This window comes from Ptychodera flava, chromosome 10, assembly GCF_041260155.1.
Source record: "Ptychodera flava strain L36383 chromosome 10, AS_Pfla_20210202, whole genome shotgun sequence".
Taxonomy (NCBI): Eukaryota; Metazoa; Hemichordata; class Enteropneusta; family Ptychoderidae; genus Ptychodera; species Ptychodera flava.
The window spans coordinates 903,228-917,139 of NC_091937.1; the positions used below are offsets into that span (position 1 = coordinate 903,228).

Sequence of the window (13,912 nt, forward strand, 5' to 3'; positions counted from 1 at the left end):
ATGCGGTTTTCTAAAAACAAGCGACCCAACAGTTGACAGAGCTCTGCTGTGTTATGTAGAGAATAACTTTTTGTGACACATGTATTGATGAAGAAGTTGGATATTTTTGATTGCTCATTTCAGGATGGCCTGACCAAAAATGGCAAAATTGGCTGCAAAAACACAAAATTGATGATTTCATCATAATTTCAATATATTACATTAAGATAAAGCCTGGGATACTGTATACCAAATATCAAAGCTATCAGATGAGTAACTTTTGAGAAACAAATATTTTGACCAAAAATGGAAAAAAATTGACCCAAAAATACAAAGATTGAAGATTTCATCAAATTTCAATATATCACACTAAGACAACCCATAGGAACCTGTATCAAAATATAAAAGGCATCAGACAATCAGTTTTTGAGAAACTCATTTTTTGACCAAAAAATGGCAAAAATTGCACCAAATACAAAACATAGGGCCAAAGTCCCTGAAGCTACTATAGACATGGATACAAAATTAAGTATTTCCTGACTGTATGAAATCATCTCACTAAGGTCATCCTAGGGACATGTAAACCAAATATTAAAGCTGTCTGACCAGCGGTTTTGAAAAAACAAGCGACTCAACAGTTGACAGAGCTCTGCTGTGTTATGTAGAGAATAACCTTTTGTGACACATGTATTGATGAAGGTGGATATCTTTGATAGCTCATTTCAGGATGGCCTGACCAAAAATGGAAAAAAATTCCGTAAAAATACAAGATTTGCATATTTCATCAGACTATATTAGTCTACAATAGCAAATAAACGAGAGTTAATTACATTCTAATTGAAGTAAACAAGACTTGCTTAAATCAAGATTTACGTCATAAAAAAACAGCATATCTGTCAGGTTATAAAGAATCTTGAGCTGGTTATCTTTTAATATCAGTAGTTTCATCCTATTAACCAAGCACATTTTAACTTTCAAATTAACATTGTAAGTAAGTTCTGTTGAATAAGTTGAGACTGTACGTACTCAGAGAAAGCACACTAAAGAGACAAATGTTTGAAACTTAAGAAGTTCAAGGTCATCAAAAGCATTATAAGGAATCATGTTACACTTTCATTGCACTGTTTACACAGATTGCATAATTGCTATAAATAGCACGAGGGAATCTTACAGCCCAGCTTTACCATAAAAACCCTATCACTTTGACAACTCTTTTAATTGACCACTCTAATATTTTTTCCTCCAAAAGTAATCTTATTTTATCCTTACCAAGTCAACCATAAATGGAAATTAGAACTTTCTCTATCTCTATTTGTTTAACCACCCTATCATGACCAACTATTATGAGCAATTTCTTTTAGATAACATAAATGGTGGTTCAGAATATATCAAAGTTGGGATTCAGGAAGTTGCCTTTACATGTTTTAATCCTCAATTCACTATGAACTGTCAAAAAAAGTTGAACTTTCTGATAATTCCACACTAAAATTATTTTGGCTTGATGATTCCTAATTAATTCAATTATTTAACAAGCGACCTAGCGGCCGATATAGCTCCGCTGTGTTTATGTAGAGAATAACTATTTTTGACACATGTTGGTGGAGAAGGTGGAAATCTTTGATAGCTCAATGCTATGGCCAGAAAAAAGTGGCTAAAATAAGCTGCAAAAATACACGATTGAAGATTTCATCATACTTTGAATATATCACATTGAATCATCTCTAAGAACATGTCACCAAAGCTATATTGATGAGTAGTTTTTTGAGAATAAAATTTTCTGACAAAAATGGCAACAATTGCCCCAAAAAATAAAGATTGCAGATTTCATCAAAATTTCAAAAGATCAAATTTAGTTCATCTATAGAAACCTGTATTCCAAATTTCAAAGCTGTTAGACCAGTACTTTTTGAGAAACACATTTTTTGACCAAAAATGGGAAAAATTACCCCAAAATTTAAAATTGCAGATTTCATCATTATTTCAATAAATATCATTTAGTTAATCTATAGAAACTTGTATACCAAATTTCAAAGCTAACCGATTAGTAGTTTTGGAAATACACATTTTTTGACCAAAAAATGGCAAAAGTTGCCCCAAAAATACAAAATTACAGATTTCATCAGAAATTCAATATATATTACTTGGCTCATCTGTAGAAACCTGTATACCAAATTTCAAAGCTGTCAGACCAGTACTTTTGAGAAACACATTTTTTGACCAAAAATGGCAAAATTGCCCCAAAATTACAAAATTGCAGATTTCATCATAATTTCAACAATTATCATTAAGGTGATCTGTAGGAACCTGTATACCAAATTTCAAAGCTATCAGATGAGTAGTTTTGGAAATACACATTTTTTGACCAAAAATGGCAAAAATTACCTCAAAAATGCAAATTTGCATATTTCTGCACAATTTGAACAAATCTGAAATAGATCATCCCCAGAGACATATGTACCAAATATCAAAGCTATCTGACTGGTAGTTTTGAAGAAGAAGATTTTTAAAGATTTTTTTACCAAAATGACAAAAATTGCCTTAAAAATACAAATATGCAAATTTCATCACGATTTGAACAAATCTGACTGAAGTCACCCTAAGTAAACTGTATATCAAATTTCAAAGCAATCGGACAAGTGGTTTCAGAGAAGAAGATTTTTTTACCAAAAACACCAAAAAATGCCCCAAAAATACAAATATGCAAATTTCACCACAATTTGAACAAACTTAAGTGAGGTCACCCCAAGTGAACTGCATATAAAATTTCAAAGCAATTGGACTTGCGGTTTCAGAGGAGAAGGCAATTGTTGACGGACGACGACGGACGACGGACGACGACGACGGACGACGACGGACGACAGACGACGACGGAAAATCAACCTATTTGATAAGCTCCGCGTCGCTGACAGCGGAGCTAAAAACATATTAATTATTTTTTTCTGGGTGAATTGATAGGGTTTTTACAGTACAAGAATTACATACAATGTAAGTCAAACTTTGACCAAAAATGACAAAAAAATTCCTTAAAATACACATTTGCATATTTCATCACAATTTGAACAAATCTAAGTTGAGTTATCCCTAGGGACCTGTATACCAAATAACAAAGCTGTCTGACCAGCGGATATGAAGAAGAAGATTTTTTACCAAAAACACCTTTTTGGCATTAATTTGCATATTTTCAACAATATCAAAAAATAAAAAAAAGTTTCTCATAATCATATTTTTCATCTACACAACAAATATCAAATCAGTAAGTACTGCGGTTCTCAAGATATTTGAGTGGACGGACGCCTCACAAACGGACATACATATACATACATACATACATACATACATACATACAGACTGACAACGGACGCCGGACGGATACCCATCCCAATAGCTTCTATAGACTATAGTCTATAGTAGCTAAAAATACAAAATTGCAGATTTCATCATATATTCAACATATCTTATTTAGTTCATTTGTAGGAACCTGTATACCAAATATCAAAGCTGTCAGATGAGCAGTTTTGATGAAATAAAGTTTTGACCAAAAAAAAAAATACTGTCAAGGACAGTGTGCTCACATTCGGTTTAAATTTGTCCATTCAAGAAATATTTAAACCAGAAAAACAAGAATGACAAAGGCAAATAAGGTCTGCAACTTAGGTACTGGAGGTCATCTTTAGGGACATGCATATCAACTTCTATAGCAATGGGACAAGCAGATCCTAAATACATAAGCAAATGTCAACAACAAAAAATAGACAGAGAAGGTTTGATAAAAAGAAAAGGTGGGAGTGGGTAAAAATATGTACAAGGGATCTGGTAAAAAAGTAATGCTACCTCATCAATCTTCTAGACCCTACCCCCTCCTGAATATCAAATGTTCCATCCCTTGGTATTACATAACGCCAGATGACAGGAAATGTATTTACAACCTTGGGAAGTTTTTAATTAATGCGATGAGTGTTATCATTCTAATGTAAACAGCACTTAAGTTAGTTACAGATAGTGAAATGCCTTCCACTGTGGGCAGTGATTACAACATCTGGAATTATCCTGGATCCAAATTTCTCATCAGTTCTTGTATATCTTACATAGAAAAGTTGCAAAAATTGGTCAGCAATGAAAAATTCACCTCAGCTTTGTTTTCTGGATCAAATTTTCCTACAAATTGATACCAAATATGACAAAATTATGTTCACAGCCTTTGAAACTGTCTCACAACATATCCTGGGTTGGTGTAGGTCATTTAAGGTAACAAACTGATACAAATTTGGGGGTTCCCAACACTTTGAGCAGAAAATTTATCTAATAACATCCCTCGGGGCTTTATACCAAATTACAAAGCTATCAAACAAGTAATTTTGAGAACAAGTTTTCTTGACCAATAATGACAATATTGTCTTAAAAATACAAATTTGTATATTTCAGGACAATTTCCACATATCTAACTATTGTCATCTCTGTACGTCTGTGTACCAAATATAAAAGCTGTCTGTCCAGGGGTTTTAAAAAGAAAATACTGTTTAAGATTTTTTGACCAAAAATGACAAAATTGCTTCAAAATAGTAATTTTCCCAATTTTGTCATAATTTCAACAAATTAGAAGAGTAACACCCTCGCAAAGATCCAACCCAAATTTGAGAGCGATTGGCTGGCGGTTTCAGAGAAGAATAATTTTTACTGAAAATGAGAAAAATCACCAAAAAATTCAGCAAAAATACAAAATTAAGGATATCTTCACAATATTCATAAAACTGTATAAGGTTCACCTAAGGTACTTGTACACACATTTTCAAATCAATCAAAACAGCGGTTCTTGAGATATTAATTCTTGACCATTTGCATAATTTTGGCAATGCAGACTTCATTTGAACAAAATCCCATAGTGCAGGATGCATCCACACACCAAATACCAAGCTGAAATGTGCAGCGCATACACACATACATACATACACACATACATACAGACGCCATCGACTTCAGCTTATACAATAAACTCACATTAGTATAATCAAATGTGAGCTAAAAAAAATTCCTTAAAAATACAGATTTGCATATTTCATCACAATTTGAACAAATCTAAGTTGGGTTACCCTGTATACCAAATAACAAAGCTGTCTGACTAGCGGTTATGAAGAAGAAGATTTTTTACCAAAAACGCCTTTTTTGGCACTAATTTGCATATTTTCAACAATATCAAAAATTAAAAACATAGGGCCAAAGTCCTGAAGCTACTATAGACATGGATACAAAATTAAGTATTTCCTTACTGTATGAAATTATCTCACTAAGGTCATCCTACGGACAAGTAAACTAAATATTAAAGCTGTCTGACCAGCGGTTTTGAAAGAACAAGCAACTCAACAGTTGACAGAGCTCTGTTGAGTTATGTAGAGAATAACCTTTTGTGACACATGTATTGATGAAGAAGGTGGATATCTTTGATTAACATTGTGAGTTCTGTTTAATAAGTTGAGACTGTACATACTCAGAGAAAGCACACTGAAGAGACAAAGGTTTGAAACTTAAGAAGTTCAAGGTCATCAAAAGCATTATAAGGAATCATGTTACACTTTCATTGCACTGTTTACACAGATTGCATAATTGCTATAAATAGCACGAGGAATCTTTATACAGCCCAGCTTTACCATAAAAACCCTATCACTTTGACCACTCTTTTAATTGACCACTCTATTTTTTTCCTCAAAAAGTAATTTTATTTTATCCTTACCAAGTCAACCATAAATGGAAATTAGAACTTTCTCTATCTCTATCTCTATCTCTATTGACTATTTTGAGCAATTTCTTTTAGATAACATACAGGGCACAATAAATGACGGTTCAGAATATGTCAAAGTTGGGATTCAGGAAAGTTGCCTTTACATGTTTTAATCCTCCCAGATGGTAAGCATTTCACTATGAACTGTCAAAAAAAGTGAACTTTCTGATAATTCTACACTAAAATTAATTTGGCTTTGATGATTTCCTAATTAATTCAATTATTTAAAATCATATTAATTATTTTTTTCTGGGTGAATTGATAGGGTTTATACAGTACAAGAATTACATACAATGTAAGTCAAATTTTGACCAAAAATGACAAAAAAATTCCTTAAAAATACAGATTTGCATATTTCATCACAATTTGAACAAGTCTAAGTTGGGTTACCCCTAGGGACCTTTATACCAAATAACAAAGCTGTCTGACCAGCGGTTATGAAGAAGAAGATTTTTTACCAAAAACACCTTTTTTGGCATTAATTTGCCTATTTTCAACAATATCAAAATATTAAAAAAAATAGTTTCTCAAAATCGTATTTTTCATCTACACAACAAATATCAAATCAGTAAGTACTGCGGTTCTCAAGATATTTGAGTGGACGGACGCCTCACAAACGGACATACATACATACATACATACATACATACAGACTGACGCCGGACGCCGGACGGATACCCATCCCAATAGCTTCTATAGACTATAGTCTATAGTAGCTAAAAATTTAAAAAATAGTGACAACATCACTGTTCGCTCCCATATAGTTATCAAAACAAGTCAACAATTGTATGAAACATGGACATACATATACAGACAGACTGACATACACAGACTGGCACAGAGTGATGACATTGACCCCAAGTGTGCCTTGGCCAATGGAGAGTGATAAAGATATAACAAACAGCTGAATGTAATGATAAAATAGTTAAGTATAGGCCTATACAGGCACTGAGAGTGAATATGTTACAGCAATTTGATTAGTTTCTTTTCCTTTTCTACTTCTGTGATAATATTTAAGACAATCAATCTGCAAGGCAGTATATGTTCTTTTACAAGCACACAGTTAACTGTTCTTGATTTTTCATTTACAATATTTGACATAGACTGAAATACATAACATGCAACCAATGTTTACACTTTGCCCATACACCAGATACATGGAGAAATTTCAACATACAATCATCAACTCAGAAACCCTACAGGAAAAAGTAAACATTGTTCTTCCAGAACAGCTGGTGCATCCACATCTGGAACAACTTACAAACTAAACCAATTACACAAGGATGATGACACAAGAGATAAAGTTAAACTGTGGTGAACTTGACTATTCCTTTCAAATCCTTACCTAACTTGACATCTTAAACTAAAATACACTGCATGGTTAATTGTGCACAAAAATACATCGGGGTGGACCATTTGATAAGGGACGGTGTCTGGAAGATCGATGAGGTATATTATCTTTTTTATCCGATCCATTGTACATTTTTTTTCCCCACTCTCCCACCTTTTCTTTTTGTCAAACCTTCTCTGGCTGAATTTTTTATTGGCATTTGTTTGGAATTTTTTCAAAATCTGCCAGGATTTTTTTACTGCATTTCAACACCAAATACAGTTTACCATATCAAATGCTTACTAAATCACCACATTATATACTCTTAGTTCCAGTAGGTATAAAATTACCAAAAAATCTTAAAAATACAAAATGAAAGATATCCCAGTAAAACTGACAGTTTCGCAAAGTTGCCCAAAAAATTCAAAATTCCGGATTTCAACTTAATTTCAATATATCTTATTAACAAAAACCCTAAGAACCGGTTTACTAAATATCAAAGCAATCAGACTGGTAAATTTTGAGAAACAAATTTTTGACCAAAAATGAGAAAAATTGCCCCCCAAAATACAAAATTGCAGATTTCATCCTAATTTTGAATATATCTAATTAACATAAACCCTAGGAACCTGTCTGTACACTAGATATCAAAGCTACCAGATCAGAAGTTTTAGGGGACATATTTTTTGACCAAAAAAGGCAAAAATTGCCCCAAAAATAAAAAAAAATTGCCAGTTTCAACATACCTTCAATACATTATATTGAGATTAATCTTAGATACCTGTATACCAAATATAAAAGCTATCAAATCAGTAGTTTTTGGATAAAAATTTTTTATCAAAAATTGGGAAAATTGCCCCAAAATTACAAAATTAATATGACAATATCAATACAATTTGTACAAGCATGACTAAGGCCATCCTGAGGAACATGAATATTAAGTTTCATAGCAATCAGACGAACGATTTCAGAGAACAAGATTTTTTGACTAAAAACGGAAAAAATAACCTAAAAATACAAACATGCAAATTTCATCCCAATTTTTGCACACATAATTTAGAATACCTAAAGAAATCTGCATACCAAGTTTCCACCAAATCTGACCAATGCTTACTGAGTTTTAGCCATTTGCAGGATTTTTCCTTTTTTTCCCCTCATTTGCATATTTTTGGCACTGACATGTTCATTTGAACAAATTCACATCTCCACCCCTAGGTGCACGTACACCAAATACTAAGACAGTAGGTGCTACGGTTTAGGAGTTTTTGATGTGGACGGACATACATACATACATACATACATACATACATACATACATACATACATACATACATACATACATACACACAGACTGACGACGGACCCTGGACGGATACCCATCCCAATAGCTACTATAGACTATAGTCTACAGTAGCTAAAAACAAAATGACAGAACATACATCAGGCACATGATGCAGACAGCACAACATACGGTCTGAGGTGAAAATCTTTGATAGTCCACTTCATGACGGCCTAACCAAACAATGGCAAAAACAGCCACAAAAATACACAGTTGAAGATTTCATCATCATTTTGAAATATTACATTAAGATCATTCCTAGTATACCAGTAACATGTCAACCAAATAGTAAACTGTACCGATGTCTATGGATCACTTACCAGCCCATGAAAACCAATGAAAAAGAACTTACAGCTTTCATAGCAATTGTTTCTCCAGTGTCCATATTGATGCATGAATAGACCGTAGTCCCAGTCTGGCCCTCTCCTGTTGACAAACAGCAATTTGAAATAATCACTGAAGTTGCAATTAATATCAAATATCTTTAGAAACTCGAATTCATTTAAATATTAAATAACAATCTGTTTGAGGTTTGACATGATGTCATACAGTGTAAGAGCAATGCTGCTCTAGCTCTGCTATTTGTTGTTGACTGTAACAACATACACTGTTGACTCTAGGGGAGTGTTCAGTTATTATAGCCAGGGATGATTTAGCAAATTTCTTTTTATGATGCCTTTAAATAATAGTACCCCTACTCACTAAAAACTTTAAATGATCCCCCCTTGAAGATATAACCCCCCTCCAGTCACTCACCATTGCTTGAGAAAATGTTGATATTTTGATATTTTAATTATTTTATCAAGACATAAATATGCTTAGAAAGCTTGGGCAAGTCTATCATGGCCTTGTCCCCCAACCTATAGCCACGCTAGCTAGCAAACCAAGGTCATGACGTCACAGATCGACAGGTCATTCAATAATGGTGTCCGCGTTATAACTCGCCACGATGATCATGAAATGTTGTTGTGCCCAATGCAAGCCATGTATTAAATCAGGATCTGATCCAGTAATGAAACAAAAGGAAAAGACAAACTCATAATTTACGTGACGATAGTGACAATTTTTGTTACAAGATCGAGTAATTTCTGTGTTTTTCCAGCATTGTTTTCTATAAGCAAGTGTTACTCGGTGTTTTTAAGTCCAAGCAGGCTGTGTAGTCGGCGTTTTCAAGTCCGAGTAGGTCATGTACCGTACTCAGAGTATACAAGTCCAAGTAAGCAGTTTTACTTGGAGTATGCAAGTCCGAGTACTTGGACTTGTAAGTCTGACTTGGTTTTGGAACTTGGAGTATGCGGTTGAAGGCACTCTTACATACCTCAGGATAGATCATCCTGTTTGCTACTTTTCACACAAATTGAACGAATCCCAGAGAAAGTACTCCACAATTGTAAAAGAGTGTTTATCTTTGATATTAGCTTTACATAATTTTGAAATTTATGTCACTTCTTCAAATCAGTCAATAACGGTTTATGTTGATTGCAACCCTCTTGTTTTCCTCCAGAAATTAAAAGGCAAAAATCAGAGATTGTTAAGATGGAGTTTAATGGTTACAGGAGTTTAACTTTGACATTAGTCATATCAAGGGCAGAGACAATTTGATTGCGCACTGCCTCTCTGGTATTTAGAGTTTATTGTTGTTCACACTTTTAATATCAACTCTGCAAAAGAAAGATTTTTCTTTTTTGAAGAGGGGGTGTGTTATGTAGGTCATTTTCCCCAACACTCATGACCTGAGTTAAATTATTCAAGAAAATTCTCAAGGTCACTGTCCTTCATGACCTTGAATTCAATTAGTCATATTTGGAACCTTCCAGAAATTCCATTAGTCATGTACGTGGAGATATTTTTAGAGCAGTATTTAGCATATGAATAAAAGTTCTAGATTCTTCTTATATTCTCTTGCATAACTATATGACTATAAATAGGGGACCCCACACAGCTTTTCAGTCAGACATTTGAGAGAGTGTCTCTGATGTCATACTTCAAGACTTTGGAAACTCCAGCAGTGTTAATTCCGTACTCGTCCGAGTATAAGCCCCCGGTTCGGCAACACTAAACAGCGGTAAAACTAGGGGAGGGGCTTATACTCGAGCAACCCCATGTTATCTGGCATGGACGCTTAATTTATGCTAATTTTATGCACGATTTTTTTCAACACCACTCGATCTTTCTATCGCTTTCAAAATCAACTTACACATCCAAAGAAATTGATTGTACAATCTCTGAATACAGAAGTGACATTTTGGTGAAATTTCAGCGTCGAAAAAAAACCCAAACTTGAAACAAAGCGTCATGTATGCTGCTGATCAACAGTAATGTGATTGTGAACAGGCATGCATTGCCCACACGGAAAGGCAACTCAATATTCCAATATCAAACTGTCTACATCTTGTGAAAACAACAACATAGCAGTGAAAATTGCAATAGTCACCAGGAAAAGTCTTCACAAATGAAAGGATAATTGCTTCAAACAAAAGAAACTGCATGTTTCAAGCATGAAAACATCGTGGCCGTGAATGAAAATAAACAATGGCGGACGTGAGTGAGACTATTCTATTTAGGCGACGGGGGTGAGTAGGGTCAAAGAATCAAGATAGTACTGGAAAAACGTGTCATTTTCCTTACGATATTGTCAAGGGAACTCCAGTTTCCCATTGTTTTAACATCTTTTAATGGTTTCTTTATTATCTAAAATTAATTTTACCAAGTTAAATGACCAAATATACTCTCCTAACCTTTCTGTATTTGAGTTACACTAGGGTAGGGGCTTATACACGGATGTAATGCATTTTCTAAAATCCTCTAAAATCAGTAGGGGGGCTTATACACGAGCAGGGGCTTATACTCGGACGAGTAATTCCAAGATTTTTCAAGACCTTCACAAGCAACGCTGGATTCATTCTGTGGACTTTGTGCAACCTCAAGTCTGCAAGCTAAGGACAGCATCAGTTGTCTCACTGCCTGACACTGGGGCTTTGAGCCATCGCAGTTGAGATAAGTAGCCTGTAAACTTTTATAGTTTATATTCTATCCCTTGACTTAGAAATTCAAAGAAGAAGTTCGAAATTTGCATAAGCTCAAAAATGTTATGCTGCGTGCAGGTCTTCTTGTTGAGAATATAAACCCTAGCTCCAGCCAATCACATTGCCAGATTCCAGCTAAGCATATTAATAGCAAGTGATACAGTCACAAGAACCGAATTGAATAAGTCATTTGTAATTCATCTCACAGTTACTGTTTGTTCTTTACAATCTGATCATCTTTTAAAATGAAAACTCATCTGCATATCAATGTTCCCCTTAGTACACAACATGCCATTTGTGAACTTCTAAGGGTTCCTATCTGTACTTCAATGTTCAACAACACAACATGCTATTTGTGAATTTTTAAGGCTTCCTCAGTCTTTCATTCAGGCTAAATTCCAATTCTTGAATATTTAGTTGTTACATACCAATTTTGAAACCTCTTTGCCATCTGAAAGGGACTTTCTTACAACTGATGTTTATAGTCTCTGGATTTGCAGTTTTATCGAGTACTTTGCCAATGACTCGATGTTCATGCAGTCTCCTGTCTCTCTCTTCTTCTGTTTCATCCAGAGCTTTCCTTACTTTCTTTAACCTGTCTCCTTTTACCATCACTTCATCTGAGACACTTTCCAGACTTCTGAAGTCAGCACACACCATTTCAGCTGGAGGGATTTTTGAGATGGTCTCTGAAAGCAACATTAACACTTGGTAACCACACAATTTAGAATCCAATGCAGCTCAGAATTACCACACAAAAAGAGCCAATTCTTTTTTCTTGTGTGTACAGAAATGACATGTATTCTTTCTTGTAAATCACAGCAAAGGAATAATTAAAGTGAGACTTTCACCCATCCTCAACCCCCATCCCAACCACCAACCCAAAACATTATCTTAGCTGTTACAGGGTAGAGATAGCTGCACCCCATTAATGTCTTCCATTATTCTCACTTCTGGCCACTGGGATTGTGGAATCAACGGTGTGGAAAAATTGAATCCTACACTCTCAGCAATTATCCCGTACTGTGCAGAAATGCGCATATGCGAAAGCAGTATATTATTACACAAGCTCTGATAGGATAATAAATGCCCTTTCGTTCCATGTGCAAAATATTATCCAATATCGTGATGCACACGGACCAGAACTGCAAAGTAAGCAGGTCATTCTCATGATTTTGGATATTGTTGTACATTGTTGGTGACAAACTCACAAAAGACATAGTAGGCCATCTGAAACATGTGGCCAATTTTCCCTAAGAGATATCTGGTCTGGAGTAGAAGTTGAAATATCGGCAGTAAAACTCACCATGAAGTTTGTGTTAGTTACATGGAAAAATACATCACCACGAAGTAGGATGGTCACTCATACACTCAAAATAATCATTCCATGTTTCCATTGTGAATTTAATGCATTTTATGGTCACGTGAGAAAAAGAAGCCTTGTTCACATTGGCAACCCAACTGAAATTTGGGCCGACGCAAAATAATCCTCCTTTTGGGAACAGATTTGGTATGTGTCCGCACTTACCGGAACCTGAATTTGGGCCGACGTACATTTGCCGTCCTTTGTGACCTCTGACCTGTTAAGGTTCAAGATGGCGGATTTGAATAATGGCGCGCTGTTTCTACTGTTCATGATTTTCCGGCGGTTTTTACGCACAAGAAGGGCAAATATGACTACCACTTGTCATTTTACGTCTCCTCCGTGCTCCAGCTCCAGTTAGTCCAATGAAACGCCATATTCTACGGCCAATGCATTACTCAAAATGAACATTTGAGGGTGTCAACTGGGACCAGGGCCGACGTAACGTGTCCACACAGGCGATTTGCATCGGACCAAATTTTGCATCGGCCCTGCTTGGGCCTTGAACCCCCCCTTCTCACTGGGACCAAACTGTGTCGGCCCAAGGCCGATGCAGCGTGTCCACATTGGTTATTTTACGTCGGCCCCGGCCCAGCACTGGCCCTACACCGACGCAAAGTGGTCAATCTGAACAGGGTAAGAATCTCACACACCAAGGACCTGGGATCAGATTTCTCAAATTCCTTAGGGATATTTTGTTTGACACTTAGTAGCTTGAGGCTCATTCCAGAAAGCCGATCCCTGGTCCTTGGAAATGGGAGATTCTATTAATCTGGGACCGGTCCCTGCAGATTGCCAAAGAAAACATTGTTTGGGACTGGCACAAGATTATGTATTTGATAGATGAGCATACCTCACAATTGATTTACATATTAAACATCACTGATTTAAACATTAAACAGCACAGAAACGACAAAATTTACAGGCAATTAAGAGAATCATTTTGGATTAAGAAACTGGACACAATAAACAACGACATCAACCCAACACCATCAACACCATCCCCACTAGAGGGCACCCTGGTAGTTGGACGTTCATCAAGAACTATTACATAATTGTCATGCAAGGATGTAAAGAGTTCTGAACTTGACATAGGCAGTTC

At 35.4% G+C, this 13,912-nt stretch overlaps 1 protein-coding gene across 3 annotated transcripts in view; it reads right to left on the minus strand.

Annotated features, from left to right (window-relative positions):
- LOC139141701 (mitogen-activated protein kinase kinase kinase 4-like) overlaps nucleotides 1-13,912 on the minus strand; it is a 112,478-nt gene that overhangs the window by 31,194 nt on the left and 67,372 nt on the right. For 2 of the 3 annotated variants that reach the window (XM_070711298.1, XM_070711300.1), the window contains exons 16-17: nucleotides 11,876-12,136; nucleotides 8,774-8,847 (exon numbers count right to left, since the gene is read on the minus strand). In XM_070711298.1, the coding sequence (XP_070567399.1) occupies nucleotides 8,774-8,847; nucleotides 11,876-12,136 (335 nt within the window). Of the gene's footprint in view, nucleotides 1-8,741; nucleotides 8,848-11,875; nucleotides 12,137-13,912 lie in introns of all 3 variants that reach the window. The other variant, XM_070711301.1, reaches the window with a different exon arrangement.